The sequence below is a fragment of the Heterocephalus glaber genome, unplaced genomic scaffold (assembly GCF_053883595.1).
Source record: "Heterocephalus glaber isolate CG9 unplaced genomic scaffold, H.glaber_assembly_v1.0 deba00000621, whole genome shotgun sequence".
NCBI lineage: Eukaryota > Metazoa > Chordata > Mammalia > Rodentia > Bathyergidae > Heterocephalus > Heterocephalus glaber.
Genome location: NW_028258153.1, coordinates 843,507 through 856,074, shown reverse-complemented (window position 1 = coordinate 856,074; position 12,568 = coordinate 843,507). Strand labels below are relative to the sequence as shown.

General features: G+C 34.0%; 1 protein-coding gene across 3 annotated transcripts in view; it reads right to left on the bottom strand.

Moving 5' to 3' along the window:
• Positions 1–12,568, bottom strand: part of Cul3 (cullin 3) — an 85,553-nt gene that overhangs the window by 24,234 nt on the left and 48,751 nt on the right. For all 3 annotated transcript variants that reach the window (XM_004864460.4, XM_021244281.2, XM_087205984.1), the window contains 4 exons: positions 8,223–8,383; positions 7,131–7,245; positions 5,128–5,356; positions 623–768 (listed from right to left, as the gene is read on the bottom strand). In XM_004864460.4, coding sequence (XP_004864517.1) covers positions 623–768; positions 5,128–5,356; positions 7,131–7,245; positions 8,223–8,383 — 651 coding nt within the window. The remainder of the gene's footprint in view (positions 1–622; positions 769–5,127; positions 5,357–7,130; positions 7,246–8,222; positions 8,384–12,568) is intronic.

The following is a 12,568-nucleotide window of genomic DNA, read 5'->3' as shown; positions in this document are numbered from 1 at the left end:
GTATTATTTTCAAGCCTCTACGCCCATATTCAAAATATAAAATATTCTGCCTTCACTATACATTTACTGAATTAAAGATAAGCCAAACAACCTCCTCACTGTTTCACCTCACTCTCCTGTCTTCACTGAATGGGATAGCCAGGGAGAAAATTCAGCTTAAAAAATGCACAAGAAAGCTGATTATTTATACTCAACAGGAACTTGGAGCATAATTTGTCCTAATACTGCCTGAAAACATTTTGAGACAAAAAGTATTAAACTAAAATACAATCTGTTTCTCCTAACACATTAAAGTATATAAGGCTAAGACATAAAAAAATAAAAGCTTACTTTCATTGAGACTGTTTTTATAAAAGGTCTTGATGAGGTTAACAAATGGAAAGCACTGCCTGAGTTTGACTCTCTGATATAAATATGCACACCTTGCAAAATTATAAAATATTTAGCATAATTACACACATTATTTTACTACTGGAATAATTAGGCTGAAAGTATGTAACACATAGTTACATATTAAACATAAAATGTTACTAAATATAAAAACATTTGGTAAAAATGATCTTCGTAACACATGTCAAAATGATTTTACCACAGTATAAAGAGAATTTTCTGTATTTATTACCTGGATGTAGTCAACAGGATTCTTTCCTTCTCCCTCCTCAGAAACAAGGGCTTTACCTTGCTCCCTAAGATAGGAACTCATACATTCACACATCGTCTTCAAACCATTTGGCACACGACTAAATAACTTGTACATGCAAGCAAGGTCTACAATTAGAAAGAACACAAATTGACTATGTTAAAGATTAAGGAAAAATGTGAATGCGTATTGTCAAGAGAAGCTTATTTCTCCAGTACTACCAGTCATTTTGCTCACCATATGACTATGAAAAAAATTAGCAAACTGGAAAAAATGAAAACCAACCTGGCTAATTCAATTACGACAATCTATGAAATACAGCTTGTAAGTAAGATGCTTTAACACATTAATATTTAGCAAATTTTAATTTACATGGAAGATGCCAAACATAATAAACCAGTAACATTCCCTAAAATGAAAACTTTTGAGTTTGTACATAATTCTCTCCATGTAATTCTAATGTAGAATCTGATACTACAAATGTCTACCGAAGGGATTACAAATGGTAGTCACAAGGAAGAAATTTAAAAACCAATTAGAAGTTTTATAGTTCAACTGAAACCATTATAAGATTGTAAGATTAACAGTAGTAGAAATTATTTCATTATAATTCATTATAATTCATGGAAAAGCTTATACAACACTTACAAATATCTATTCTTCAATATCTTTTTCAAAGCAATCCTATTATTTCTTAGTGATGTCTTCAGCCATTATCTGTATTTTAAAAATTGGTCTATGTCACTACATTGTTTTTATTTAGAATGAATATTCTGATCTCTGTCCATTGTTATATCATTTTTCATAAATCTATAATGTAGATTTGAAATGTTGTTCTTCCATATGTCTAGTGTTTCTCCGAAATAACTTCCTGGGAGATTATAATGTCCAAACTTTACAATGACATAAAAAATTTTAATATCAATAATGTAGGAAAATCAAATTAGCTGTTGGTTCAAGAGTTAGCTAATTTTTTTCTGTACAGCATCGATAGTAAATGTTTTACACTGGCCATAAAGTCTCTGACACTATTACTCAACTTTGCCAGTGTAGCAAGAAAGCAACCACAGTTAATAAATGACTGAGTATATGTTTCAAATAAAACTTTATGGACACTGAAAATTTATATAAATTTTCATATGGAATATTATTTTAAACCTTTTCTCAACTAAAATGGTAATGGGCCAGATTTGCCTACTCTCACTCATATAATGAGCAATGTAGTGCTTAAAACTATAGTATGTATTTTTAAAATACACAGAAATTTTACAAAAGAGAACTCTGTAATTTGTTTCAGTAGACTCTTAATTACATTAACAGTATGTTCTCACTAGTAATATATTCCCAAAGTAACCTGCACATGGCAAATCTTAACAACTTCTCACATATGTGGCATAAATCAATAAAATTTTCCACATTAAAAACAGGTATTACAAAAGGCAACACCAACTTATGAATACAAACTGCAGCAAATGTGGCAGGCAAAGTACCTCTAAGAAAATGGTTCCTAACTTGTCTATTTTGTTCCTATGTTGTTAGGAGTTTTGCTTAGATATGTTGCTTATTCAGCTGTAATAAGTTAATAAATTAATACAATTTAATTGTATTTTTTCAGTATATAAGAAATTAACTATGGAAAATACTTAGAATGGATGAATGTGAGGAAAAAGGAACAGGCAGAGAGACCTTAGCCTGTGATGCAGGTCTGATCCCTTTGAGAGAATAGAGAAGGAAGGACGACTGGGTAGGAAGAGTGCAGGCTGCAGGGCAGTTCTAAAGAAAGCCCTGGCCAAGACAGGCCTTGAGCCATTCAGCCGTCAGAGGAGCTTCACACCCCAGAGATAGGCCTGCACCTGTAGCCCCATTAGGCTCAAGGACGACTCAGAGCAGCCCAGGAGCATGGAAACTCAGCTGTGAATAGAAGTGGGATAGTGGAGCCACCAGACTATACTATCCTCTGGCAGCAGAAGATATAACTAATATATTTTCAGGGCCTCTAAATTTTAAAGATTTTGCCTCACAGATCTACTTGATGCCAGTTTGAGGAGCAGCTCCTCTGTGGTTCCCATAGGTGTCCCTTCCTGAAGGAAATTTAAGAGGCAGTTGAAAGACAGAAATTAACAATTTCATTGTATTTAGTTTATTGTACTTAAATGTAGGGGGAAGTAAGAATGTGAAAGAGTAAGAGCCAGCCAAGTGTCAGATACCTGTAAGCCCAGCACTTGGGAGGCTGAGGCAGGAGGATTGCCGCAAGTTTAAGACCTGCCTGGGTTACACAGTGAGTTCAAGACTATCCTGAACTACACTGCAAAACCCTGTCTCAAAAATCCAAAAATAAAGGTGAAGGAGTAAATGAAAAATATTTGGCATTCAAAAATTAAATAGTATTTCCTATAAATAAAAGTAGATACACAATAAAACAGTAAAATGACATACTATTTGAATTGTGTTTCAGACTACTGTCTGCATATAATAACTAATACAAATTTACCCACCAAGTGAGAAACTGCTTTTCACTTTCTGGTTTAGGAGAATTTGGCTTCTTAATGGTGTAATTATGCTTTTGAAACATTCTCAACCTATTCTCAAGGTAGGGGCCACCACAATTAAGGCATTTCATAATTAGGTCCCCGGTAGTGGGTCAAAAAGATTGAAGCCAGAATTTTAAAACAATTTAGAATCACAAATAGCTGTATGAAACAAAGCAAGACCATGGTAAATACTATTCTGCCATTTCCTTCATTCATGTACTTAATAGGTGATTGCCTTTCTTGGATATACCTAATAACTTTAACACATGTCTCCATGCAGACTACAGAGATGCTGTAATTCAAGCATGTCCAGCAAACAATCTCCTTACCAAATACTTCCCAGGCCCCAATCTCTATCCCATCTAATTATCCCTCTTGACACACACCCAAGGCAGGTAAGAAAGCAGTAACTCAAAACCTAAATAGCACATTAGACAATTTTCAACAGTCATTTTGTCTAAGCCGGGCAAAGTGCTTTCCATAAAGCCTAGTCAGTCAGGGACCATTTAGATTCAAAGTCATAAAATTATAGCCCACAGGTCAACTCCATCCTGCCACCTGTTTTTGTATTGCTTATGAATTAAGAACGGTTTTCACATTTTTAAATCATTGGTGGAAAAAAGGGGGAAGAAACCCGTTAGTGATGTGAAAATTACATAAAATTTAAGGCTCATAACATTTTAAGAGAACAAAGTTAGACTTTTTTCTTTTGTGTTGGTTTTCTACAGCTATTTTCTCAGTATGATGGCAGAGATGACTAGTTGATCATATAGCCCATAAGCCTAAAATATCTGCTTTTATAATAGTTTGCCAACCCCTTATGTGGACAATTATCCAAGAGTACCTTATTTTAGAAAACCTGGCAAATGTATTAGAACTTGTTTTCTGTTTTGTCTTTTGCTTTTATAAAAATAACTGACCAGAAGAGTCCTTTAACAGGAGTTTCTCTGGTTCAATAAAAAAAAAAATTTTTATACAACTTTTCAGAAACTTATATAGAGACATATAACTGCTTCCAAACACAAGCAAAGATTCTACTAAAAGCCATGATAGCTAAACCTGTCTTCAAACTCATCTTTCCTCCCCCACTTCTCTTGCTTCCTTGTCTCTAAAATTCTCCTTCAAAAAACTTTTTTCATTCCTCACCTACATTATGATACAAACAGTGGTTATGTCTTTCCTTTACCAAAAGTAAGTAGGTAGAATACTGCTAGGATTTAATCTAAGAAGCAGGAGGAAAACAATGATAACCAGGTTTACTTATTTTTTAATACCGTATCACTAGGTTGGAAAGTAAAAGTTTTAATCCAAAGCATCAGAAACTAAGAATAAAGTCAGCATGACTGTTGCTTTTTACTTATAATTTCTTCTAGGATACTCATCACTTCCATGTCTTTTTTAGAAAAAAAAAAAGTAAATAGCTATAAATAATAAATACTACAGTTATCTCAAAAAATGTTAACTTTCCCATTAACTGCAATATATCAACATGGAAGATACCAATGTTTGCAGTTTTTGGCATACATATCACAACTAAATCCCAAAGAAAACTCTACACAAATTTAAAGATGGAAACTTGAGATTTTAAAAGAATCACATCAACTACAGTTGAGTCTGTACTAATAGAAAGCACCCAAACCCACTGGTGTACAAGAGTATAGGAATGCCTAGGAAGCTCACTGGCCTCAGCAATAATACTAAACCTCTTATGTTCTGGATTAGGAAAAACATGAAGAAAACTTAAAATGAAAGAGAAAAAGTTACTAGAAATACTGAAAATCTTCACTGAAAGGTGTCAGTCATTAAATGCCATCATCAAATCCCATCAAGAACAGTGATAAATTGTTACATACCATAACTTCTTGCAAACTGACATTCATAATCTAATTATAGAATAAACACTTAACTGATAAAGCAGAATAAATATTTAATTATTCTTCTATTGGTAACACTTACCTTCTGTCTTTCCATTTTTCAGCATATGTACTAGCCCAGAATTCTCCATTTCTACTATAGTCTTCATGTGCTTGGAAATAAGTTCCCTCTCAACCACTTTTACAATGGGCTCTTCGGTTGATTTGTCAAGGCAGTGCATCACTCGTTCTATTTCTTCATTAATTCTAGCTTCTACCTTCTTTATATATACTGAAGCACTGTTTTCCGCTAAAAATTTCTGGCTTTCCATCTGTAATTAAGAGACATGATTTTTTTAAAAAAATGTTTTTCTGCTTTTAACTGCGTTTCTATAATGTTTATCATAAATCAACCTAAGTAACCTAAGATTTTGTGTAATTTCTCATTACACACTCATATAGTTTGAATCATAGTTTCCAAAGAATTTACTTACATAAAACCAAATTGATATATTATCTGTGAGAAGTGCACTCCAGATCAATGCACCTGACTCCAAGTGAACACAAGAAATTATTCTTTGTTTCATTACAAAATTATGACTAGCAAGATAAATTATGCATCTTAAGTTTTGCTGGCATCCTGCTGGTTTAGTCTGCCTGTCACTCCATTCTCAGATGCAAAGGAGTATATATAATAAAATCTGAGAAATAGTTTTTTTTGTGTGTGGTACTAGGGATCAAAATCGGGACCTTATGCTTGCGAGGCATGTGGCAGAACCACTGAGCTGAATCCCTGGCCCAAGAAACAGAGCTTTTAAGTGACAATCCTGTCTATCTTACAGAAGGTTCCATTAATTTACAAATGTTAACTCAATTGATTTTAGCCTATCTGATAGTAGCAATAATGAATATATCTAAGAATTACACAGGACATGTTGACATAAACGTTGTATGTAAGATAACATTTCCCATTCTCCTAAAAAAACAAGTAACTTTAATTCTTAAAAATAATCCAGTTCCTAAGTAGATGTTAAGATACTAAAAAATCTTGGTGAGACTATCTCCACTCACTATTAAAAAAACAGTATGTGTGTTTATATACTTGTACACATATGTCACTGCAGCACATTTTGGCAATGAAGCAAATTAAAACCATGAAAAGGTAAAAACACTATCAAAAACGTCTAGAACTACTTGGTGCAATATTAGAAAATAAAGACATGCTGTACATTTTAAACTAATAGCTCATGAAGCATTCAAGTACGTTCTGGGTTTACCAGTGTAGCCACAAAGGTTTTCCTGATGGGCTACAAAGCGATTATGAAGAATAAAGCATCAAGTCCTTTCTTTGTTTTTTTATGAGTTAATGGCAACAGAATTCACTCAACTTTCATTTTTCTACACATACACTGGCTCTTATTAATGGTCTACTAAATTATTAAGTTATAATTTTGTATTTATTTTTAAAAAGTATTATCAGAGGAAAACTAAATTGGTATTCTACTAAGACATCTACTTTGAGAAAACTACTGTAAAACACTCAAAGAGTTGCAACTTTCAAGAAGAATTTGATTATCTTATAAATAGTGCTTTATGGTTGTTAGTACTCAGTTATTGTTACGAGCACCATTTCATTACAAATTACTATTAGTTTACCTTCATTTAAGCAATTTCTTTGTTTTGGGGCTAGCCTGTAATTTCCTAATCAATAACCTTTAAGACAAATATGATGTACATACCATGGAATCATACATATCCTTATGTTTATTTTACAAGTAACTGCTATTAATAAAAGCCTACACAGCCATACTTTGGTAATGTACTGCTTATGAATTTATGGTACTTTAATAAAATATTAACGATATTTCTAAGTTTACATGTTTTATAAAACATCATGTATAACTTTAAATTTTTCAATTTACTATCATTGCGTTCCTTCAGCAGAATGTGAGAATGTGGAATTGGTATGCTAAAGGGTAATTTTTGCACCCTTCCCTCACTTAATGGGCCTCAGTCAAAAAAAGTCAAAATGTTCAAATCAATAGCTACATTCAATCATGTTAAGAACATCCTAAAAGATCATTTATTTACATCTGCACTGATTACCTGAAAAAATTCTGCAGACATTTCCAAAAAAGGAGCCTCAAAATCTTCTTCGTAGACTGATCTTCCTTCAAGACCTAAAATCATTAACATCTGGCAAGCATTTCTTATTGCGCCTCTGTAAAAAGAAGTCACTTGGTAATTAAAGATTCACAGAAATAGTCAAAACCTTCAGAACATTTAACTTTTATTAAAGTGACCAATCTCCCAGAAGTGACTGATTCATAAGAACTAAGAAAAATTTAACTGAACAGTGTATACTGACTGCACTGCTACTTATCCCAGGTTGCTCTTACCCTAGCATAGAAGTTTAAGTTAAGATAAACAGCTGTTTATTTAGAAGCAGAGAGGAGGGAAGAAGGCAGATGGGTAAGGTAGACTGTACCACCAGACATGAGTAACAAAATACAGCTGCTTCTAGAAAATACAATTTTTTGCACTAAATGGCTTTTGGGCAGTCCTGATCAAACAGTGAAGCCGAAGCAGTAGTAACTTGACTAGTTTTAAGCTAACAGCTGCTCTGAAAAGTAGAGAAAGCAAACTTAGATGTTTCAAGCCATTTTAGCAGCAGCATCACAAAACTGGCATTGCAGTTACGTTAAGAACAGGGACGTACGAGGGGGGATAGCACTTCTTAATCATTTTAGACTATGTTCAACATTTTTCTTCAAAACTATTAAGAAGGAAGGTTACACAAAAGTCCATGTGGGCACAGTGGTGCGTGCCTATAGTCCCAGGTCCTCGGGAGCCTGAGGTGGAATTACTTGAATCCAGAATTAGGGACTAGGCTTAGCAACTCAAGTCCCTGTCAAAAACTAGAAAGAACGGAAAGAAGGAAGGGGTGGGGGAGAAGCTAGCTAGCTAAGACTAATGTTTGATTTGTTCTGAAAAAGTGCATTAACCAAAACTTGGGATAGTCTCTTCTAAAACTATAATAGATGTGTGCTTCAACTCTAGGTAACTGTGATAATTTTTGAAGAGTTTAACAAAGTACTGGATATTAAAACTTTTATTTAATAAAAACTATGATACTGAATTGGTTAAGACACAACCACTGAAAAGCCAAGTACAAGAGTAAAAATATAAATGATATACCTGTCTACAACTTCTCCTTTACGCTCTCTTGCAATCATATCCAGAAGAGTTTGCCGAAGATGATCCCTAATACACCCATAACGTACAACTTGATCTCGAAAAATAATTAATCCCAAATTGTAGACATTCTCCACATTATTTTGTTGTACATATACACGGTCCTGCAGTTAAAACAAATTCAAATAACCCTGAATACAATTCTTACAAACATAAAAATACTCTGATCACCAATCATGAAAAAAATCATGAAAATAGCTGGGTGTGGTGGTGCACATCTGTGACAGCAGCTTCTAGGGGCAGGGATTGGTGAAGGAAGAGGACCTCCTCTGCACAACCTAAAAGGAGCAGAAGGTGTAACACAGTGGAAGTGTGTTTACCTAGCATGAACCAGGCCCTGGCCTCGGTTCAGTTCCTAGAACAGTGCTGCTGCTGCTGATCATGACAACGACGACAGAAATAAAATTCCAAAAGCAGATGTTTCTCAGGTGAGAAACACTTCACACTATCTTAAAACACTATGGAATTCTCCAGAGTAGTACCTAATTATATAAAATTAAATCTTTACATTCTACAATAGCTACTGAAACAAATAATGGTTACAGATGGTTGCTAATTTACCCTAAGAAAGAGGGAAAACAGCAAGCATCACACCCAAAGAGAGGCAAATAAGTAGAAAGCAGAGGAGAAAGGTAAGCAGACCATTATCTTTTCTTCAAAGCTATACCAGGTCTCAATCAGGTTCTTTCTTAGATACTGTACTTAAAGATCACTTTCTGGGCCGGGGATTTAGCTTAGAGGTTCCACCGCCTGCCTTGCAAGCTCAAGGGCCCAAGTTTGATCCCCACTACCAAAAAATAAAAATAAAAAAAATAAAAAAAGATCATTTCCTTTCAAGTAAAATTAAGAACTGAATGAAATACAAATCCATGACCTAAACTGATTGTTACTGGTAAATATTAAAAGGCTCTAATGCATATATAAGAGAACAGCATTAAGTATCACATAATTAAAACATTTCTAGTTACTGTCACTTCATACTGAGTACTTACTGGTACTTTCAAGTTCTTACCAAAGTTATTGGTATATCACTTTAAAGACCACAGATGTTCCAGAATTACTGGCCAGAAAAGTCTTACTTTGAGTAGAAACTGAATTTCATATTTATACTAAAATACACTGAAATAAGCATACTGCTTTTGATATAGAAAAGAATTAGTTGCATAATTCCTTTCTGTTCTTAACAAATACCCTTCTTGTCTGTCAAACCCTCTAACAACAGGAAATTATTAGGTGGTTGTTTTCACCTAAATACTCCAGAAAGAGAGCCAATGCAAACAGTGATCTTTGAACCTTCTGGAATTCTGTATTACATATAAAGTTGAATCAATACAAGCAACACCAAACAAACTACAAGATGAACAGAGATTTTCCAGCTTAACAATGTAAGTAGGATGCTACTAATCAACCTTCCATACAACTCTAATTCTGTGTGCAGCCTTCACTTACACAGCATCATTCCTGTGACCTTCTCTCCATTCATTCATCTTATACAACAGTAGGCACCTACTGGCAAAAAAGGAGAGCCATTCTATTACTATCTCCAGTGCTCATATTTCCACATTTTATACAGTCTTACAAGCCCATGTTTTCAAATCCTGATATCAACTTTACTGAGTTCAAATTTCACTGATGAATTCTCCAGTTAAGTTCTTGGACTTTACATTTCCACCCTCAGGGCCTTGAACTCCCACATTTCCCTGACCGTACCCTTCCTTCCTTCCGATTCTTCCTGCCACTTCCACACCTCCGTGTTACTATCATTGTGAGCTCAGGGCTCATACTTTCATACTCTTATCCAATTACCTTACTTTTCATCATAAAACAAGATGTATTTAACACAAACTGCCATAAATGTAGTAAATTAGAAAAGCAACAAGCACCCTTTTAATTATGAAAATAACTGCTGTTATTGGTTAAATGAACTAGCTCATAAATCCGACTTTCACAGCACTAAATATAAATGTCTACGGTAAAGAAAAGCATCATTCTGGAGAATCTGTTACCTAATGTCATCAAAACCAGTACTTTATTGGTTAACCAAAGACAGGTGGTAAAACAAAGCAACTATTAATCATACACACACACTTGAATCTTAAACACTTCAAAACACAAAAATACTCTTTGGATATCAAGTCTTTTTTTTTTTCTTTTTTTTTTTTTTTTAAGAGGATGATGCTAGAATCAACCCCAGAGCCTCATATATGCTAACAGGCATTTATGCTACAGTTTAGCTACTCTCCCAAAGTCCAGGTATTAAGATCTTCTTTGAAAAGGATTCCTGTGCCTGGAGCTCAACATCATCTTTCTTATATACACTCAGACATAACAAACTCTCCAACATTAGTGTTTCAGTTTTATTAAGGTATAGCATTAATTGGAGAAATTTGTGAAGCAATTTGAATATAAAATTCTTCTAGATTTTTACAACTTCCATTTCCATGTTTTAAACTGTCCATACTTAATCCAAATCAATATATTAGCCATTTGCCTTGACCAAAATGTCTCAAAAATATTCAATCTATTTTGCCAAGGCAAAAATTTTACTGCTTTTCTCATTATTTTATCAGTTTAGACAATATTAAACAACACAGTAAGAACAGTAATGGACATATACATGTTCGAAAATAAAAACTTTCAGGAAGCACAAAGCTTAACCAGTAGTAGCAGAACAGAGACGTGTATACTACAAAGGAGCCTTAACAACAGTGACAGAACTTTTTATCAGGATGTTTTATAGCTCCAACAGAAAATACTGGTAACTGTGGCAAGTTCTATAACTTTCAACTACACTACAATCCTATAGGATATTAAGCAAATTGTGAAGGGAGGAAAAAAATATATATATGTATGCAAACACACATGCACACATATAAAATTAGCAAGTTTAACTGATGTCTACTAAGATAGCAGCTCCTTTCTTAAAAAACCAAATGTTCTTAATTCAGGGTAAGAGAGCTGTCAAATAATTAAGTTAGGCCTGTGCTTGCCTGTCTCTCCCCGCTCTTCTTGTTTTCTTCTTTTGGTAAAAAGGTACTAAACTAGGGCCGAGGATTTAGCTCAGTGATTCTGCTGCCTCCCTCGCAGGCAGCAGGTCCTGAGTTTGATCCCCGGTAGCAAAAAAAAAAAAAAGGTACTAACTATACCAATGATAGAACAAAAATATATATAAGGTAATCTTTAGTGTGAATTATTGTTGTACTGTTTTAATGTTTCTTTTAATGTTGCTTTACTGTAGTATAATTTACTTGCCATAAAATTCACTCTTGAGTACAGATTGGTAATTTATACATGAATTATATTTATGTTCAAATTTCTGTAACTGAGCAACCATTGCTACAGTCAAGCTCTAGAATATCTCCATCACCCTGAACAATCCACTGAGCCTATGTGCAGTCAATACCCACTCCCACTCCCAGTACCTCTGCCTGTGTATGAATTTCCTTCTAACATTTCATGCCATTATCATGTAATACATAATCTTTTGGGTCCAATTTCATTAAGGTTTATTAGTGTTGTAATATGTATCAATATTTTGTTCTTTTAAACTTTTTTTTTGGTACCAGGGATTGAACTCAGGACCTTGCACTTGCAATGCAGATGCGGTGCCACTGAGCTAAATCCCAGGCCTTTGTTCTTTTTAAGAGCTGAGCTGATGGATACTTTGTTTTGTTTTTTGCTATACTATGACTAGTACGGCTATCAACATTTGTGTACAATTGTTTTACAGATGTATGTTTTTTTCTTGGTAAATTGTAGGAGTGGAATTATTGGGACATATGGAAACTGCTAAGTTATTTCCTAAAATGACTATCAGTTACAATAAAATTCTGAATATGAAAATTATAATAATGATGAGAATACTAGCATTTTTTGTATCATCTCTGGCTGTGGTGTTATCTGCTGCTATCTTCACGAGTGATTTATTCAATCTGGCCCTCAGTAAAAGAATGGGCTGGTAAAGGTAAAGATAACCTCTAAAATTTTAATATTATTTCTTTTTTAAAATATTATTTCTTATTAAATTTAATCCTCTGATCAAAAATTAATATATACAGACAGGGCCTGGGGATGTAGCTCAGTGGTGCTGTATCTGCCTGGCAAGCGCAAGATCCTGAGTTTGATTCCCAATACTGGAAAAAAAAATTAATGTATATAGGATCAGATTCTCCTTTCTGTATTTACTACTTCTACTTCTTCCTGCTGTATTTATTATGTCTTCCTAGAATGGGTCTTGCGAATCCTAAGTAGAATGATGCTATTGATACTAAAGTAGTAGTAAATCTACA